The sequence below is a fragment of the Magnolia sinica genome, chromosome 9 (genome assembly GCF_029962835.1).
Source record: "Magnolia sinica isolate HGM2019 chromosome 9, MsV1, whole genome shotgun sequence".
Classification (NCBI taxonomy): domain Eukaryota; kingdom Viridiplantae; phylum Streptophyta; class Magnoliopsida; order Magnoliales; family Magnoliaceae; genus Magnolia; species Magnolia sinica.
The window spans coordinates 12505414-12527111 of NC_080581.1; the positions used below are offsets into that span (position 1 = coordinate 12505414).

The 21698-nt window shown below is 40.2% G+C and overlaps 1 protein-coding gene across 1 annotated transcript; it reads left to right on the plus strand.

The window, feature by feature from the left end:
- The first annotated feature begins 19451 nt into the window (after window positions 1-19451).
- On the plus strand, window positions 19452-20595 carry LOC131256136 (protein STICHEL-like 1). Its single transcript, XM_058257185.1, has 2 exons — window positions 19452-20070; window positions 20151-20595. Exons 1-2 carry the CDS (start codon window positions 19743-19745, stop codon window positions 20195-20197), a joined length of 375 nt encoding a protein of 124 aa, XP_058113168.1. The 5' UTR covers window positions 19452-19742; the 3' UTR covers window positions 20198-20595.
- Window positions 20596-21698: the final 1103 nt, after the last annotated feature.

Sequence of the window (21698 nt, forward strand, 5' to 3'; positions counted from 1 at the left end):
ACCCACTCCAGCAGACCCATACGAATTGAGACACAGCTCACTACTTCTCTCCAATACTCCAGTGGTTCCAGCAAGATAGTAAGGGTTGAACCTTTGCTAGAAGAACAGACCAACGATGTGGTCTAGAACGGTTCATCTGAACCAATGGCTGAAAAACTGACCAGTGCAGTGGTTAAATCAAAAGGAATTTCTTCTCTTTCTTTCTTATTTGGGATTTTTTCTATATTGTAATTCTGCCAGATAGTGTATACAAGAGTTCCATTTGGTGGGCTTTCGTGTTTGCTGAACACAAACCCACACCAGGCTCGTCGTATCTTAGAAGCGATTTGCCTGTAACCTATCAGCATACTCAATCCATTTGAGTAGGGTCAAATAACGCTTTAAGGACAGCGTTTTCAAATGTGCTTTAGCCTGTCCTTATTCAAGCTAATTTTACTTTTCGGTTTCCATATTATATAGAAATTATATTAATCTATATAATCTCAACCATCTTAAAGCGTTATTTAGTAATGGAAGCCGACAGTGTTTCATCCATCAAGCTGATGAATCAGGACTTGATACGTTTTGATCGGTTCGATGGAACCAATTTTACAAGATGCCAAGACAAGCTGAAATTTCTCCTAACGGCGCTGAAGATCTATTACATATTAGATCTAAATCTGCAAGCGCTACCTGAAGCATCCGACAAAGACACACCTGAACAGGTGGCTGCTTGCACCAAACAAGCCGAAGATGAACTCTTATGTTGAGGACACATTCTGAACGAGCTGTCCGACAGCCCGTACGATCTGTACCAACAGACGTCATCAATAAATGAGATCTGGGCCGCTTTAGAGTTCAAATACAAGGCTGAAGAAGAAGGTACCAACAAGTTTCTCATCGCCAGGTATTTTGACTTCAGCATGGTAGATAATAAACCGCTGCTGCTACAAATCCAAAAACTGCAGCTAATAGTAAACAAAATCAAAGCAATAAAAATCGATCTTCCTGAATGTAACACCCCGTGTTTCCAGAACCCAAGTACGAGACTTGTTCTTTATCGTGACTTCGTTCAATCGTCGGTAATCAATGCAGAGACGCATCGACCCGTCCTTCTTTTTCACGAACAAGACCGGCGCTCCCCACGGAGAAACGCTGGGGCGAATGAAACCCTGGGTCAGCAGCTCTTTTATCTGATTCCTGAGTTCTTCCATTTCGCAAGGGGGCATGCGAAACGGGGGTAATGATATGGGAGCAGTTCCTGGTTTAAGATCTATGCAAAAATCTATTGCTCTTCTTGGGGGCAGTCCTGGTATCTCTTGAAATACCTCAGAGAATTCCGATACTACTGGTATTGGGCTGATGGTGGACTCGACTGATTTTGATTCGTCTAGGGCTTGTAAGCTTCCAAATATGTTGTGCCTACTCTTTCCCTTTACTGTAAAAGAGGGTTGCCCAGAGACTGTTATAGTGACCGTTTTGCCGTGGCAGTCCATCACTGCTCGGACTTGAGAAAGCCAATCCATGCCTAGGATGATGTCGAACCGTTTTATAGGTATTATGACCAGGTCCACAACCACTTCGCGTCTTGCAAGGGTTAGAGGACAAGCTTGACATATTTTGTCTGTTTCGATGAATGTCCCCATGGGAGATGCTACGACTAAAGGGGCATGCATTCGTGTTATTTTCAGTTCAAGTCTATTTGCAATAGTAGAGTCTACGAAAGATAAAGTTGCACCAGAATCAAATAGGAGGAGTGCAGAGGTACCGTTGATGTGAGCTGTACCATGAATCGTCTGATGAGGGTCCTTTTCAGCTTCTGTAGCGGCTATGGCATACATGTGGGCAGGGGAAACCTTCTGCTGAGCTGAAGGTCTTGACCTAGGCGGCTGCTGCCAAGGTGCTGCCCTGGTTGTTACTGGACCCGACTGAGGGCGATTTGCCGGTGGAGTGATGCCTTCGTCCTTCATTTTCTTGAAACAATTTCGTGCAAAATGTCCAGCTTTGTGGCAGTAGTCACAATTCCTCATGGGAGGCATGATTGGAGCGCCCGCAGGTATGACTCTATTCTTTTTCTCTGGTATTAGTGGAGCGGAAGGTGCCTGCCTAGGCCTGACTAGGGTGCCGCTCACTAGAGGGCGAGTCCTCATAGTGCGTTCAAAATCTTTTTCTACCCGCATGGCTTTGTCCACTAGTTCTGCAAAATCTCTGAAATCCCAGGCGCATAGCCGTGACTGAATACCTGGCCTGAGTCCTTCCTTGAACTTTTGTAGCTTGTATTCCATATCTTCCAGGGCCTTAGGCATGAAATGGGAGAGTTCGTCAAATCTAGCCTCGTATTGGGCAACGGTCATACTACCCTATTCCAGCTTCAAGAACTGGGCTATTTTCTCGTTCCTACATGACCAAGGAAAATACTTTTCTAGGAATTTTTCTCGGAAGCCTGCCCATGTCCAGGCGTACATGGTTGGAACACCCCGCTGCACACTCTGCCACCAGTTTTCTGCTTCTCCTTCTAACAGATAGGTAGCTAAGGTCACCATTTGCGAATCAGAACACTCCAGAGGCCGCATTAGCTTAGTGATTCTTGCCAACCAGTGTTCCGCCTTCACCGGATCTGGCGCCCCTTCGAACGTGGGCGGGCGAAGCCTCTGAAATCGTTCAAAGAGATCTGCACTTCGACCCTCTCTATCTCGTGATGACTCTCGACGATCCCTACTCCGTAAAGTCTCCATCATCAATGCATGCATGTCCTGCTGTTGCCGTGCGAATGTGTCCTGTTGTTGTTGCATTGCCGCGGCCATTTGTGCGAAAGCAGAAAAGGCTGCCGCCCCCATAGGTGTGTCGGCATTTGCGTTGGCTGAAGGTTCAGCCGAAGGCGTCCGCTGCTCAAAGTATTGCGAGGGTGGCCCTGATGCAAGGGCCTGAGAGGATGGAGAATCCCCAACAGCTTCGGACCTCGTGTCCTCATTCGCCACTCCAGGTGGAAGGCCTGGTGTGTAGACAGGGCTATGCTCCCTCTGGCGCTTGGTTGGTGGAATGGGGTGGACATCGATCGTATTGGTTCGTTGGGACCGTAATACTGGCGGCATGGTTTCTGAGAGATTTAGAATTTCATGGTTCAGGTGATAGATTAGTGAATTAGCATGGTATGACTATGACAGTAACATTGAGTATATGTCAATCATTAAATAAGCCATGATTAAATGAACCTAAATATCCTAAATCATTCTAAATATCGGGCCTCTTTGCCAGTTCAATCTATATATATATATATATATATATATATATATATATATATATATATATATATATAATCTTATTATTATTATTAATTAAGGGGACCTAAGTATTTCTTGTTTCTTCATTTGTTCTTTCAACCAACATTCTACGGGGATTTTTGTAAAGTTTCATATAAATTTTTTTTTTTGATCCCACAGCCTGGCTATCTCAGACTCTGCTCTGATACCAACTGTAACACCCCGTGTTTCCAGAACCCAAGTACGAGACTTGTTCTGGAAACCCGAGAGTTAATAAATCAGAGATCTAGCGGAAGTTTAAACCAGAGTATGATAGCGTAAGCAAGCATAGATTAATATCATATAAGCTCAATTATTTAGCCCACTCAGCTGGGGGCCTTATTACACTTTTTTATTTTTAAACAAAAATTATCAATGTATCAAATTAAACATAAGAGCACTACTGCTATTAATTTAAATCGAAACAACCGGCCGCTTCTTGTTGTGGCTCATCTTCGTAATATCCGTTTTCAGGCTCCACCATCATACCATCAGGGTTAGTACTATCGTTTTCTCCACCTATACCTGCATACTCTGTACGGTTGGATATTCGATGAATGAGTGGCCAGCTCAGTGTGAATTCCCCTCAAGATTACACACCGCCGCCTTAGCTAAGCATAGTTAAAAACAACAAACATTCAAAATAGTACATGATGCAGTCTTTTTATATGCATGGATGCATGCATGAGCATCGACCTGGGGATGTTTATCCAGTCGGACTGGGCTCGTCACCCATGCAATCATCGACCTGGGGATGTATCCAGTCGGACAAATAGGTCGATAGTCGGTGGTCTGGGAGCTAGCAAAGTAATCCCTTAATGCTCCCAAGGGAACATGCTACAACATCCAAAATTAGCCACCCGTCACCGCCAATATGCTATGGATGCATGATCAGCCAACCCGTTATTATTCCAATTACAATCAACCATTTTAAGTTACTCAATGGTCACTATGGGGGGCTCGTCACCTAGCGTAGGCCGACAGCTCGGGCATAGTGTCCCATTACCACCATCCCTATCTCATGAGATTTCTCCCACCTTAGGATGCTTAATGAAACCCATCGATCAGTGATCAATCAAATTAATTGAATAGGGAATCTCATGTCCTACATAACCTCCAATCGAGGGTTCATTCGATTCCACACTCCATCATGTTACATCCTAAGTCTGGGTTCACATACACTAGAGGGTTTACCCACTAATAAGTGTAGTGAATATAGGTTCATAATGACTTACAACAATTCATATGAGAATATACTGCGATAGCATGACAGGCATATGTTAAGCATAATAATCAAAACAGGTCATGATGTGAACTATAAATTAAAATGAGAGCTATCATATAACAACTATCACATGCAATCATATTTCCCATTTATCAATTGTAAATCATATATAAATCATATAACAGATCGCATGCTATGAATTAAAAATTTTAACATTTGATAAAGACTATAACTTAAACCAATTTGGAAATAAAAAGCTTAAGGAGAAAAATCATCACCTTATACTTTGAATCGCATACCAGTGTTGCTAGGGAGTGCGTGTTTCCTTAGAATCAAACCCTATCATGAGTTATAAATTTATACAGTTATGTTCAAGCTTACAAACTATTTAGGGTTAGGTCTCAACCTAAGGTTTAGATTACCTAGCCGGTCGAACATTGATACATGTAAGATCCAGGTAACGTTAACCACACTCCACATGGAATATATGTATAGTGATCAAACCAGAGATCATGTGGGCCCCTCAGATTACTAGAGAAGTAGTACCCCATCCAAGATGGCAGGTGGGATAGAAAACTTCGGCCAACTGGCATGCACGATTAGGATTTATTTGGTAATAATACCAATAAGAGAGGGGTTTTATAGCAATGGATGAAAAGATAGATATTTATATATTAAAATCAGGAAGTGAGAGCCAGACCTTTTAATGTGGCCGAAATGCAACCGGTTTCAAGAGATCCGCACTAGAACTGGAATCGAAATTTTAAAACAGAAAACTACATGAGGTGATCAAAACAGGAGAATTTAAATCCAACTAAACGGGAGAACGGCTAAATTCTAATAATGGTGGGAATTGGAGTTCAGATATGGGGTTTTACCTGAATCTTTCAGCTTTCTCTTCCTCCCACGTTTCTTCTTTTCTTTATGTCGTGGCTTATACTGGTGGGACGGGAAGTCTTTTGTAAACATGAGGACCCGTGCATATCCTTCACGTGAAATCTGGGCTGAAATCTTGGCTAGCCTTGGTTTTGGTGATCCTCAGGAGTGTACACATTATGTGTACATGCACCACCAATGTGTGGGGCCTTCAGTGAGGATTAGTGAGATCCATACCGTCTGTCATGTTTTATGGGTCCTATTTAGGCCATCTGACTATGGGTGGTGCAAGATCAAAACTCAAGTGGCCCATGCTAATGGGGCACACCCCAAATCTAAACTACATATCATTACAATGACGATTTTCATGGGCATTGGTGTAGCATGCGAGAGAGTTCTTTTTCCAAATCGGTCCTTCAGTTAGCAGGGTCCACTGAGGGTGGGGATCATCCCATATGGAGTGGTGAGATCTATTGATGCTATTCCTAGTTGGAACGTGATTGATCTATTGATGCTAATCCTAGTTGGAACGTGATTGTTTTAGGAGGAAGAAACGGAGGTAGTTCTTTTTGAATTTGAATACATATTTCGGAAGGATTTCTATCTTGAAGAGTTGTGACTTACTATAGCATTGAGTGGGGTCCACTTTAATGGCATTTTCATAGATCTAATCCGTTCATTAGTTTTGTAGGGTTGTTTTAGGCCAGGGGCCAAAATATGGTGAGAATCCATTGATCGGGTGACCCACACGCGGGGTAGGGAAGTGGGGTGAAACCCGTCATTCCGCTCGGTTTAGTCGCTGTAACAACAGCTAGCTTGTGCGGAAAAAATGCCAATCCTATTTGATTAGGTGGGGTCCACTTGTGATGATCTTTCGGAGAATCCATGCCATTCACCACTATTTGCATGTCGTTGTAGCCCACAGCCCCAAGTTTGAGTCAGATCCGCTTTCCAGGTGGGCCACACGATCTGTTAATACATTAAATGGTATTTAACGTCAAACCCCATGCACATAGAAATTTTAATGAATTGAGATATTTTGTGAGAAGTTCACTTTACTACTTATAGTTGTACGATCCGCTCTGTTCATCGCGTTCCCCATATCCTGCTAGGATTAAGGTCCAAAAATGGGGCAGATCTGTTGATCGGGTGTGCCATACTATCCGATTCAAGCATCAATGGTGGCATGTAATGGCATTCACTATTTACGAACTCGCCATCCATTTGTCAACCGGCATCCGACGCCTGTCATGTCGAAATGTGCCGTCCGAATGTCTTGAAATTTGACGAACATGCATCATTTTTCGTGCTCTTTCCTGTGATACAGTTTGGGTCCCGATCTCCCAAAGATGAATAAAATATTCTTTTAATGGCTAATATACTGCAAAATTCCAAAATAATATTTGTACACCTCAAATCAACAAGTTACCGGGCAGTTTGGACTTAGAACCTAAGATCTTTATGATGATCGATTTACCGTGATGTTCTTGTGGCCCGTTTGGCAGATCTAAATATAACCGGGGGTCAGATGACTAGCTAAAAATAAGAGAACTTAATCGTTAACACTCTTACTATGTATGTAGGTGGGTATACGGTCAGTTTCGTAAACGGATAATATGTAAAGCGGGTTTCAGGAGGATTAGGGGTAAAGCATGTGTATCGTCGGATTAGGGTGTCTTATTCACACGTGTAGGTTTCTCAGATTGTAATTCTAATGGTGGGTTAAGCATATTCGTATGGTGTAAACAAGGTGAACGGATCATAATCTTGATCTGACAAGTGTACGAACGGATGTAGAGATCAAGTAGCTAAATTAATGGGATCTAAGGGCTGAAATTTTATGTGTACGGTTGATTTATGATAATTAGACCCGGTATAAAATTTCACATGAAACGGATCATGAGAACCATGTGAATTTGAATTCAAGGTATAGGTTGATGGCATTTTTGTAATTATTGTTAATCTAAGAGTTTTGTGAAATCTAACAGTTCTACTTGGTTCTATGTCTATTTCTAAACAATTCTTACAAAATAACTTGCATCTAAATCATTATGGTTAAAGAGTTATTCACCGATTTAGTCAAGGGAAGGTACATGTATCCGACCACATGATCAACGGTCGGATGACTTGATTTATGGATGAAGGTCATTCCCCGTGGTCAGATTCAGGTTTGAGGATAGATGCAAGGTGAGAATAGTTAAATTGGTATCGTACTCATATATATGGTTGACTAAATTTATGGTAACACCCGAGGACTTTAAATACTTGGGTATTGAAAAGTTTGGGGTGTTACACTGAATCATTCCAAGTCGGGGTTATAATCGCCAAATTACCACCGATATGGAAAGACTATAAAAAGAAGCTGCTGCATAAAACTGAGGATTACACATTGGAACAAATCCAAAAACACCTTAGGATTGAGGAAGAATCTCGTAACCGCGATAGAAAGAATGATAACGCGAATACCTCGTCCAAGGTACATGCAATAGAGAATACTAATAACAAACATCCCGAGCAGGACGATTCCTTGAAATCCAATAAAGGGAAATTCAAGAAAAACACCCAAAAGAAGAACGAAAAGTTTAAAGGCCCATGCTATGTCTGTGGGAAAACCGGGCACTATGCTCGAGTATGCCGCTATCGCAAATCTAAAAAAGAGGTAAGTGCAGTAAAAGAAGACAATATCGTGGCTATAATCACTGAGGTGAATACCATCCAAGGTAAAGTTCTAGGTTGGTGCTATAATACTGCCGCTACAATATATGTGTGCTACGACAAATCAGCCTTCAAAACCTATGAGGAATTGACTGATGGTCAAGAAGTCCAAATAGGTAATGAAGTCCGATCGAATGTCGTCGGCAAAGGAACTGTCGAACTGATCTTCACCTCTAGAAAGAAAGTGATTCTGACTAATATACTGCACGTCCTAGACATAAGGCGAAACTTAGTTTATGTGGATCTTCTAGGAAAACCAGGCATACAGGTGGTGTACAAGTTAGGTAAATTGATTCTGTCCAAGAATGAAAATTTTATCGATAAGGGATATGCTTGTAATGGAATGGTTAAGTTTTCTCTCAATGAAAGTAGCACTTCTACGTATATGGTTGAATCTGCTGAACTGTGGCATGATAGGCTAGCCCATATAGGGTATAGTACCTTGAAGTTCATGGCTAAAAATGGTTTAATCTCATACACAGATAATAGAACCGATAAATGTGAAGTGTGCATAAGATCCAAAATGACGAAGAAACTTTTTTCAAGTGTTGAATGATCGTCTCAAGTATTGGATCTTGTGCACAGTGATATTTGTGAGTTAAACGGCATTCTTACTCGTGGAGGTAAATAGTACTTCATAACTTTTATATATGATTGCTCTAGATATGTGTATGTTTACCTATTAAAGAGTAAAGATGAAGCATTAAACATGTTTATAATATATAAAGCAGAAGTAGAGAATCAACTTAATAAGAAGATAAAAATTCTCCATAGCGATAGAGGAGGAGAATACTTCTCCAATGAATTCGATAATTTCTGTAAAGAACATGGACTGATACATCAATGTACAGTGTCATACACACCTCAACAAAACGGAATAGCTGAAAGGAAGAATAGAACATTAGTAGAAATGGTCAATTCAATGCTGATAAGAGCAAAGTTGTCACTAAGTCTATGGGGTGAGGCACTGCTTGCAGCATGCTATATAATAGACAGAATTTCGTTTAAAAAATATAAAATATCTCCATATGAAATATGGAGAGGTAGAAAACCTAATATAGGATATCTAAAAGTGTGAGGGTGTCTTACGTATTGCAGAACCCCTGATCCAAAAAGAACTAAGTTAGGACCAAGAGCTATTAAGTGCGCCTTCGTAGGGTATGCACAAAATAGTAAAGCTTATAGACTTTTAGATATAGAGTCTAATATAATAATATAATCAAGAGATGTTGAGTTCTTTGAGAACTCACTATCCTTAGAGTCAAAGGATAATGAAATCCAAACTCCCAATAGAGAATCATATAGCACAGCTCCACAGATAGTGGAAGCTCCTGTTGAACCTTGTAGGAGTCAAAGGACAAGAATAGAGAAGAGTCTAGGAAATGACTACATAGACTCACAACGCATCATTTTCCATCTTATAGAAGCAGATAGAGAAAATATTATAAGAAAAATACCTATAGTGATGACTATAGAAGATGATCCTAAAACATATAAAGAGGCTGTATCTTATAGAGACTCAGCTTTCTGGAAAGAAGCTATAAACGATGAAATGGAATCTATACTGTTAAATCAAACATGGGAACTAATAAACTTACCTCCAAGTTCTAGACCCATAGGTTGTAAGTGGGTATTTAGGAAGAAATATCACACTGATGGGACTATCCAAACCTTTAAAGCTCGACTAGTAGCTAAGGATTTTAGATAAAAAGAAGGGATAGATTACTTTTACACATACTCTCCTGTAGCTAGGATAAAATCCATTAGGATATTATTTGCGCTAGCTTCTATACATCATCTTCACATCCACCAAATGGATGTAAAGAACGCATTTATGAATGGTGACCTCAATGAGGAGGTATACATGGAACAACCTGAAGGTTTCGTTCTATCAGGAAATGAAAATAAAGTATGTAGATTAGTCAAATCTTTGTATGAATTAAAACAAGCACCAAAACAATGACATGAAAAGTTTGATTCCAAAATACTATCTCATGGTTTTATGAATAATGTAGCTAACAAATGCATATATTCAAAAGTAGATGATAGTTGTATCGTTATTATTTGTCTGTATGTTGATGACATGTTAATAATAAGTAATAAAATGGAAAGTGTGACTGAAACAAAGAGGTTTCTATCTTCCGTATTCAAAATGAAGGATCTTAGACAAGTTGATACCATCCTAGGTATCAAAGTTAAAAAACATTGTGGGGGTTATGCTTTGTGTCAATCTCATTATATTGAGAAGATATTAAACAAGTTTAACCATCTAAATATAAAAGAAGCAAAGACCTCATTTGATTCAAGTATGAGTCTTTAGTTACTTAAAAGCAACCAAAGACTTAGGACTATTTTATTCAGAATTTTCTGCCGTATTGGAAGGATATACCGATGCGAGCTGGATATCGAGTGTAAGGGACAACAAGTCTATTACAGGGTGTGTATTCACCTTAGGAGGTGCAGCTGTATCTTGGGGATCCAAGAAACAGACTTGCATAACACATTCGACTATGAAGTCTAAATTCATAACCCTGACAGCAACAGGCAAAGAGGCTGAGTGGCTAAGGGATCTTCTGTTAGAAATTTCTTTCTGTGTAAAGCCTATATCGGCTATGTCACTATATTGTGATAGTGAAGCCACATTAGCTAGAGCCTATAGTGGCACTTATAATGGTAAGTCTAGACATATCAGTCTTCGACATGATTATGTCAGACAATTAATTCGAGATGGAATCATTGTTATTTCTTATATGAAATCAAGCAATAACCTGGCAGATCCTTTCACTAAACCTCTACCAAGAGAGGCAGTAAATGCTACATCTAGAGGGATGGGGTTAAAATTCTTCAACAAAAGTTCCACCAATGATGGTAACCCAACCTAAAGTCAGAAAATCTCTAATTTTGAGTTTATTGGGTAAGAACAAGTCACTGATATGTGGAAATTTTTTAGCACTAAATTATATAACATCATCCATAATAGATAAGTGTTGAGCGTTACGAAAGAGGGTTGAGTTTTAGAACTCTTAATGAAATCCAGTCTATAAAGACAAGTGTCTTATAGTAACGGAGACACTGGAAGGATTTCACCTATATGAATGTAGAGATGGTGCCGTCTCTCATGAGAGTTAGGAGTTTTCTCTCGGGATCGTTCACGAATTAGGATAAGCACATGGCCATTAAATGTGCTGAGCAAGATTGTGAGAATTCTAACAAACACATAGCGAATATGTGTGTGATTTTTTCGACTCTGTTATCTAGGAATAACTGGTTCAACGCTACGGCTATCAGTCATTTCGACAGAGTTTTGAGATACTTACACTAAGAAAAGATTAAAATTGAAAGATATCTTTCTTTATGCATATAAGCTAATTATTCTGGTAGAATTGTTTAACCGAGAAAATATATGTTATAAAAAATCAAGTGGGGGATTGTTGCATTTTTTAATAATAAGAAATAATATATGATATATAAAGTTATTTTGAAAAAACACCGTTTTGTGGGTTTTTAGGATTAGTCCCGCATGGGAAAGGGAAGAGAAGAAAAAATGGTTTAAATGAAAACAATGGAGTATTATAATATTTACTTAGTCCAAGGACTATGGACCTTGCGTGTTCCAGTGCGTATCAGTGGAACACCCGCGCGCGCACTCGCGCTCGCGCTCGTGCTCAGACTTGGTCTCGGTTATGGTCACGTTCACGGGCACGAGCTCGGTACGAGGGCTTGGGAATGTGAGGCAGTGCGGCTGTAGAGGTGCTAGTGGCGCACTTCGCACGTCTGCATCATGTCGCAGAGGGTCACTCCTTCGCGACCTTGAGAGAACCGGAGCGAAACGTGTGCGAGTCGCGGTGCGACTACGTGGCTAAGATGGGTGACTGCTTGGCAGAGAGACTAGAGGACTAGGAGAGATATCCCTCAGTATATATAGAGGGACTGAAAAGAGCTGTTGCAGCAGAAACTATAACAGTTGTGCCATTAGTGTAGAGACCAGCTGTAACTGCTGCATGGCTAGCCCAAAGCTAGAAAAATGCTAGCTGATATCTCACAACAGTCAGCATGCAGTAGATTAATGGTCATGCACAACAGTAAAAAAACAGCCATAAAATGGCTAGTTTTCAACAGCCAGAAATGGCTTAATGGAATTTATGTCTCTGGACCATAATCCCCTAGCCACCATAGCCTAGAAAAGGAGGGTTTGGATGGGTTTCCAAACCATATCTCAACCCACTCCGGCAGACCCATACGAATTGAGAAACAGCTCACTACTTCTCTCCAATACTCCAGTGGTTCCAGCAAGACAGCAATGGTTGAAAATTTGCTAGAAGAACAGACCAACGGTGTGGTCTAGAACGGTTCATCTGAACCAGTGGCTGAAAAACTGACCAATGCAGTGGTCTAAATCAAAAGGAATTTCTTCTCTTTCTTTCTTATTTGGGATTTTTTCTATATTGTAATTCTGTCAGATAGTGTATACAAGAGTTCCATTTGGTGGGCCTTCATGTTTGCTGAACACAGACCCACACCAGGCTCGTCGTATCCTAGAAGCAATTTGCCTGTAACCTATCAGCATACTCAATCCATTTAAGTAGGGGCAAATAACGCTTTAAGGACAGCGTTTTCAGACGTGCTTCAGCCTGTCCTTATTCAAGCAAATTTTACTTTTCGGTTTCCATATTATACAGAAATTATATTAATCTGTATAATCTCAACAGGACACACCAGGGGAAGAATATGACAATGTAATTATTGACCTCAAGATGGATGGTTAAAAACCATATGAATAATCTGTCAAAATCAGTGGAATGAGGTTAGATCGACTTAACTGACCAAGAGACGTGTATGGCCATGCCACCTTAAATCGTGCCCAAAACCTTTAAAATCACGTGGTGTGGCCCACTTGCAATTTTTTAATGGCTTGATTGTCAACCTAGAGTTTATGGATTAGATGGTATAGAATAAAATAAATTATGCTCACACATAAGCTACAAGGCATCTGATATTTGGCAACGTGGTCACAATCGTTTCCTATGGTGTGGCCCACCTGAGTGTTGGATCCGATTTTTTGGGAACAAAGAAAATATATGATTTTTGGATGGTATATTAAAATATAAGTGTATATGATATGATAGATAGTTTAAATTTGAACATTTGATGGTAGCCCCACACATCTTGAAGGCCATTAGAGGCGTACACAGGTTGAACTGAGTCAAGCTTGGCACTGCTTGACTTGGCTGGGCCACTGGTTGGCCCCGCTCGAACTCAGCTCGGTTCAGTCTTTGAGCTTGACTGGCCAACTCAGCTTGGTTTGGTCAGCAGCTTGGGCCAAATCCAATTCAAGCTAAGATCCAGGCGAGCTCGCTTGTGTTGCATTTTCACAAACACATAAACTGTATATGTAAAACCACAGCAGTAGCGGCTTAACAGGTATTTCATAAACACATCTAGAGGACCACACCATAGGAAATAGTGTGACTTGAACACATATGGTTGAAAGCATTTTAAGGGCCACGTAAATTTTAAATCAACCTGGTATTTGTGTTTTCCCTTCGTCCATGTAGTGTGACGTTATAAACAAGTGGGATTATATATAAATGTGGGCCTTAAGAAGGTTTTAATGGTGTACATCATAATTTCCATTGTTTTATATGGTGTGGTTCAATTGAGACTGGGATATGGTTCAATTTTGGGCTCATGCCATTTGTCCATGATGTACTCGAGCTCGAGCTCGGCCTCAAGCTCAACATTGAAGCTTGGCTTGTTTATCAAAGTTGTCGAGTCGAGTTCGAGTCGAGCTAGTGGTTCGAGTCGAGTCGAGTTTACCTCGAGTCGAGCTCGAGCTTGTTGGGTGAGAAAGTAATGGATTCTGATCTTGATCCTCCTCCATTGATTTAGAAGAGAAGCTAAATTAAAAAAAATTTAAAGAGGCATTTTACATGACGCTCCATCAAGCGAAATTCATTTTTGGTTTGGCCCAACAACCAAAATAGGGTGTAGTCCATCTTTTAGCAGTCCAGAAAATCCATCTGTGTGGACCCTATGATAGAAGAACCATGGGGCCAAAAGCATCCTCAATTGTATGTTCTGAATTACCCATCATCAAGGCCATACTTTTCAATGGATAGGATTTTGAACAAACCTGAGACCACAGAAAAGTGGGACCCACCTGTATTGTTGCTGCTCTGACAAAAGCACAGTTTCCGTTACCTTGCAGATGATCTGAGGACTTGTAGCTCACAACATATTCAGGAAGGATATGTCTATTTATGTGAGTGCTCCATGCAATATACCATTTTGGATTCAAGAGATCATCAACACCAACATCAAACTCTTCGCAGCTGGGGTGAAAGCAAAGAGATCCCACTTTAACTTTCTCCGCATTCCCCACAACTTTAATATATTTATTAATCGAGCCGAGTCAAAGCTCAAGTTCGAGCTTTGAGTCGAGTTGAAATGCCCCCTGTTCGAACTCGGCTTGAACTCAACTCGAGCTTCAAATAATTAGCTTGAATCGGCCCGAATCGGCCATTCAAGTCGAGTCAATCCGAGCTAACTCGAGCCGAGTCGAGCGAGTTTTTTGAGCTAGCTCGACTCATGAACAACACTACCAGAGAGCAACCTAATCGGGCTGATGTATATGCCTCTCCCGACTTAGGTCCGAACAAATTCGGATTGGCTTGGACTCAAGTTCGATCTCTTGATACCTAGAATCTTCTCGAGTGTTGCTGGTTTTCTAAACGTCTTTAGAAAGATCTCACATTTTGAAAGGACTATGAGATACGACCTCACCGAGAGTATTATCACCAGATTCGTGATTAAATCCATTCCCTTGGTGGGTCTTTTATAGTCGTGCCAAGCATGTTGCCTCATAAATGGCAATGTTGATCATCGCCATGTGACATGCGACAATTCATCACCTGAAGTCATGCGTAAGGGTTTATGTCATCACATTAATAACGGAATGTGTAACGCCGAAGAAATTTCAATCAAAGATATCTTTGGATGCGAGTACGACTTCCGTGTATGCCAAACACATAGTGTTATGCCATTGCAGCTTTCTATTAGACGACATCAAGGCACCGAAAATGCATGGGTGTAAACCACACCACATGAGATAACGGCTAGGTCATGGTTGGCCCGAACTTGACCTTACGAGAGATCCTCCCAGCCCATCTTCAGGTAGAAAAGCTCCATAGGCCTATAATGACATGTTTTTATCTAGGTTGTTGATTTATTCAGCAGCTCATTTTAGGGCACGAGTCCAAAAAATAAAGTAAATCCAAAGCCTATGTAAACCACACCACATGAGATAACGGGGATTGAATGCCTACCAACTATACAAGTTTTAGATCAAGCTTATATTTGTGTTTTCTCTTTAGTAAGGTTAAATAACTTTACATGAATAGGTTAGATGGCAAACAGCAAACCCTCAAGAAATTTCCAATGGAAAGTAGTCGATTGAGATGGCTTATTCCTGTAGTGTAGCCTATTTGAACTTTAGATATGCTCAACTTTGGGTTTGTAAAATGGATGTTGATCATCTGAAATGCTTTTATAGGAAGTTCACGTGCTAAAAACACTATCCATTTTGCAACATCTTAGAATATTTGATCGATAATGAGGTGGATCAAGTGTTCAAGTGAACTACACAAGACAAAACAACAGAGATTAAATAACCCTTAGTGAAACAATCATATGACTAAAGAAGTTTTATAACAGGCTAAGTTTATATATATATATATATATATATATATATATATATATATATGGAATTGGTTCTATGCCATCGAGCTCATGGGAACCTCCCATGAGGTTGAGCTGCGTGGGCCCCACTGTGATACTTGTTGAACATCTACACTGTGCATTTGATGTGTTCCCTTTAAATTATGGGATATCCCATAAATCAGCCGTATAAGGAACTCAGGTGGGCCATACCATCTAAAATCATGTGAAGACATGCCTAAAATATATAAAATCACTTGGTGGGGTCTCAAAAACATCACAGTAAGCCCCGCCTGGCATCTTAGCATAAAATTTTCCTGAAAAAACCACTGGCAGAAATCTATGTCCATCATGGTGGGGCCTAAAGAGCTTTTCCACCCGCAAGCTAGCTGGTGTCACCCTTAAACTAACTTATGGGTATATCTGACTATTAGATATTTATTGGATGGTGAAAAATGGAAAATGTCTAATCATATTTCAAAAATCAAGTATTTAACGGTTAGGATCGTTTAGCCAACCTAAGTTTTAGACTATAATTCAGCGACAGGTTTATTTAAACATATACCATACCTAACATTAATTCTAGGTGCCTGCGTATCAAGCATTGTTCATGGCCAGAGCATCAAATAACTCCACTAATTTAAATAAAATAAAATCAACGGTTGTCATTTCAAGCACATCCAAATGGAGTGGTCACGTGGCTCGTGCCATTAGTGGCAGGCATCTCTTTCGTCGTCTAACATGGATGGAGACATCGTGTAGACATCCCACGTGTGAGAGATCGATCTTATCTATTTATCAAAAGAGAAGTTTCTACTTACATCTACCACATGTATGGTACGGACCGGAATCTTCTAGAGGCTCTTGCACCAAAGTTCTATGGGGCCCACCATGTTATATATATTTTGAATCCACCACGTCCATCAGGTGAGAAGCACTATTTGAGCCGTACTTACAAAAGATAACCCCTATTAAGAACTCATTGGGCCACGAAAATGGGAACAAGTAAAATTTCTCCTAGAAGGCTAAGTTCACCTGGCGTGGCCCGCCTGAGTATTTTTTTCAAGCTGATTATATATATATAAGGTCGAGTGCTGGTGGCACGTTATTCTTCGGATGGTAAAATTTTTATTTCTCGCATATTTTCTGCAAAAGTCTTACACCCACTGTTGAAACCTTACTAAGGCCCACTATATGTTTACCTGAGATCTAACCAATTCATATGTTAAGACATACATGAAAGAAAGGGAAAACAAAAATTTCAGCTTGATCGAAAATTTTTGTGGCCCTTAGAAATTTTTAATGGTGGGTCACTCTATCCATTGTTTTCTATGGTGGGTACATTCCAGCTTTGGATTTAGCTCATTCTTTGTCTCATGCCTTAAATTGATATCTCCAACTGAATGGACAGTATGGATATAACACAGTATGGATATAACACATACATTTATGTTGGGTCCTAGATAACTTGGTGAGGTAACCAGTCCATAGAATCTGCGTCTAGCGAGTTCATTACGACTTTTAATAGTACACATTTTGTGTCCTACCCCCGCACAGACAATAATCCATCCGGGCAGGACTTTGTGGGGCCCACCATGATGTAAGTGTTTTATCCACGCTGTTAAAAGATTTTCTCAGATCGTTTTAAGTTATTATCCTAAAGATGAGGCAAGTCCACAGCTCTAGTGGACCACGACAAAGGAGGCTGCACTGATAATGACACTCACTGTTGAAACCTTTCTAAGTCCTAGCGTTATGTTTCTTTACCATCCAACATATTCATAAGGTCGTGTAGATGTGAGTGAAGTGAAAACACAAATATCAACTTGATCCGAAACTTCTCTGGCTCGCAAGAAGATTTTAACGGTAGATGTTCAATCCCCACCTTATGGTCCACTTAAGCCTTGGACCTGCCTATTTTTTGGTACATATGTTAAAATGATCTGAGAAAATCGTTGAACGGCATGGATAAAACACTTACATCACGTTGGCCCCACAGAGCCATTAATCTGTCCAGGCGGGGTAGGATGCAATCCGCGTTCAAGTGGATGTACGCTAATCCTGACAGGTTGAGTAGCGAGTCGGCTACTGAAGTTGCGTCACCAAGTTCTGCGGGCCCCACTATAATGTATGTGTTGTATCCACACCGTCCATCTATTTTGAGATATTATTTTAGGGCACGAGTCAAAGAATGAGGCAGATAAAAATCTGTAGTGAGCCCCACTACAGAAAATAGTGGGGAGAGTGATTTCCACTGTTGAAACTATCCCAACGCCCGCTATAATGTTTATTTGCAATCCAACCTGCTCAAAAGTTTAAAAAGACATGAAATAAGACAAAATACATATATCAGCTTGATCTAAAACTTTTGTGGCCTTTAGAAGTTTTTAATGGTAGGTGTCACTATCCTCACTGCTTTCTGTGTTGGCCCACTAGATCTTTGGATTTAACTCATTCTTTGCATATTGCCCTAAAATGATATCTCCAAATGCATGGAAGGTGTGGATATAAAACATAAATCATGGTGGGACCCATGGAACTTCCGTAGCCAGTCTAGCTACTCAACCTGTCGGTATTTAATCCGCGCACGAAGTGGATAGAAACGACCTGAATTGAACTTCCATCATTAAGAAATTCTAGGGGTGGCATAGTGTCTGGTAAAGGCCAACCTTAGTGTTTGTGAGAAATCTACCCCGTCCATCAGTTTTTAGAGATCATTTTAGGACATAGGGCCAAAAATGAGTTGGATCCAAGACTCAAGTGGGCAGCACTAAAGGAAAAGGTGGGCAGGGAAATTCTTACCATTGAAACCTCTCTGGGTTGAAACTAATGTTTCAATTGCATTCATACTATTCATAGCAATATTCCTACTAGGATGAACTTAAAACACAAATATTATCCTAATTTAAAACTTCTATCGCCCCACAAATATTTCAACTGTGGATGTTCAATCCTCGTATTTTCGGCCCATTTGAATCTTGGATCGGGCTCATTTTTTGCTTCTTGTCCTAAAATGATATGAAAAAATACAAGGACGGGGTGGATTTCACAAAAAAAAAAAAATCACAGTAGGCCTCACCTAAGTTTCTAGCACAAGGCTTTTTACATAAAATAAGCATGAGAGAGATAGAGTTGGAGGGGTATTTTAATAACAGGTTGCTTCTTCAATTTCCCTATACAATCTCCCATCCGACGAATAACGTGCCGCCAGCAGTCAACCTTATGGAAGGTATAATACGGTCGAGCGTATGGTACCTTTTCCCTATGTGTGTGTGCGCGTGTGCACGCGCTCGTGTGTGTGTGTGTGTGTGTGTGTGTGTGTGTAGTCATGCTCACTTGCGCACCTAGGCACGTGGCACCTTTTCACAAGTGTCATGGGCGTCTAATTCGAACGGTCCATGTGATGCGGAATCCCATGAAATCACAAGCATTACAAGAAAAGGGGGCTTTAGCCTCAATTTTTTAGCCTCGGTTGAAAAAATGGACGCTAAATGTATTTTTTAGGAGGATTTTTCCTTTGGGAGTCCCATTACTTGCTGCCCAAAACATCTACACTGAACACTTGACATGCCATCAACTCCCATGAAGCAAAATGTATTTTTTCTATCTGCATTTTTTGTTTTGAGAATTGATGATTTATTTTTAATTATTGTTTTATTTTTTTTCTGTTAAATATGATTTTCGAAAGCTAAGACAAAGATTTGTATATCTTTCATTTTCAAGTTTGAATTGGCCAAGTTTATGGAAAACTAATGAACTTTACAAAAGAATGGTTGGACCCATGAATTTAGATCTCTCTCTCTCTCTCTCTCTCTCTCTCTCTCTCTCTCTCTCTCTCTCTCTCTCTCCATATATTTCTCTATATTATACATAGACACATATATAATGGTGTATGTTCAAATGAGATTGGTATTCTACTGCATGCAGGTGTCATGACTGCATATATAGCATTTGGGAATAAAGATATTAAATCCAGAGCTAAGAGATTTTTGAGTAGTATCACAAATTCAATTGAGACAGTTCTGAGGCGCAATGTGGAAGTCAGAATGGGACTTATTGCAGATGGGGAAAATTCTATAAACAGGATAAAAGCAGTCAAGACACTAGATTCTATGGCAGTGGCACAGAAGCAAATGGAAATGATTAGGATGATGGGCAGGCACCGAAATGCAGATAATAGCAGATTAAGTACTTCATCATATCAGGGCCCATGTAAAGAACAACTCAATCTGACCAGAAAAAGCTTTAATGTTTATGAGTGTATGCTGCGAAGAACCCCATATTCGTGAGATTTGTTTATTTTAGAAAATTGAGATTGGGTTCTGATTGAGCATGTGCAGGTTTGGGGGCTCCCTTGTGCCCACAATTTCCATGTGGAATGCATTGACGAGTGGCTCCGGCTGAATGTGAAGTGCCACCTTTGCCGCTACTCCGTCTTCCGTAACCTCAACCTCAGCGCCCTCTCTAACCTTCAAGCTGACTCTGGGTGCCCTCTGCTAGTGTTTTGACGGCCACACGCTACGTGCACACGCAGCTAGCAGGCCAGAGCTACCTGTTGAGGTTGCAGGGCCTACTACGCACAATCCGAATGGAGAATGCTGGTGGAGGCAATGATGATGCTGGCCTAGAAGTAGCAGAAGATGGACGGGTAGTGTTATGTCAGGGTCTGCCAAGCACGATGGCACCGGTGATGACGGGTGCGACCATGACTTTGTATTATTTGTGGAACCTAATGTTATGTAACAGTTTGATTGAGTTAAACTTTAAATAGACTATTGTTAACTGCTTTATTGGTACTATGGCTTTCATGATTGATTATTTCATGAGTGGATTGAATGAATGGATTTGTAGTTTAAATAAATATTTTAAAAATAAAAAACATTTTCAGCCTCAATTTGTAATTGAGGCTTGAATTTAGCCTCGGTTGTTGAAAACCAAGGCTGAAATTTCGTGGCTAAAGGCTTTAGCCTCGGTTGTTGAGAACCGAGGTTAAAAATAGATTTAGCTTTAATTGAAGGCAACTGAGGCTAAAATTTGGATTTAGTCTCAATTGGAAACAATGGAGGCTAAAATTTTAATTTAGCCTCATTTCGAAAAAACTGAAGCTAAAAAGGTTCTTTTAGCTTCATTTCTTACAATCGAAGCTATAAAAGTCATTTTAGCCTCTATTGCTAAAACTAAGGCTAAAGCCTTTAGCCACGGGGGTTTCAACCTCAATTTGAATAACTGAGGCAAGACTGAGGCTAAAGGTTTTAGCCTCACTTTTTAACCTTTTTAGCCTCAATTTTGAACCGAGGTTAAAGCCCCCTTTTCTTGTAGTGAAGGGATAAATTTTTACCCTGATTTAAAATTCTGGTGAGCCGTTGCAAAGAGAATTGCAAATTAAGGGAGGAAAATATTTTCATTTTTCATCAAGAGTATTTGATGGCTTAATTTTATATACATTCTATAACGTATGCCTAATTGATCAACCGTTTAGATCTACTTAAATGTTGGATATTGTGATGGGGGCATACCGATAGGCCCCACTAGAGTTGATATCAATCTCAAATTTATGTAACGGTGGTGCGCTTAGACTGTAATACATGAACAATATCTTGAATGGACTTAGAATCCCAGCCTTTGAGGTAGGCTTCAAACTACTCTATTTTAAAACTATAAAAACAGGGTTGAGTCTCCTGTGAAGTTCACCCTCCCATTTAATTCTTCTCTAAGAGTATAACGTGCGGAAGACTCCAAAAATCCCACTCAACAATGACTTCTAAAGGGGATATGATTTAAATTTCAGTAGTTAAAGTCTCTATACTCGATATATAGCACGATCCTTTTTAATTGCTTAAATTACAATTTATAAATTTCTCTTCCCTATGTATTATCCTCTAAATAAC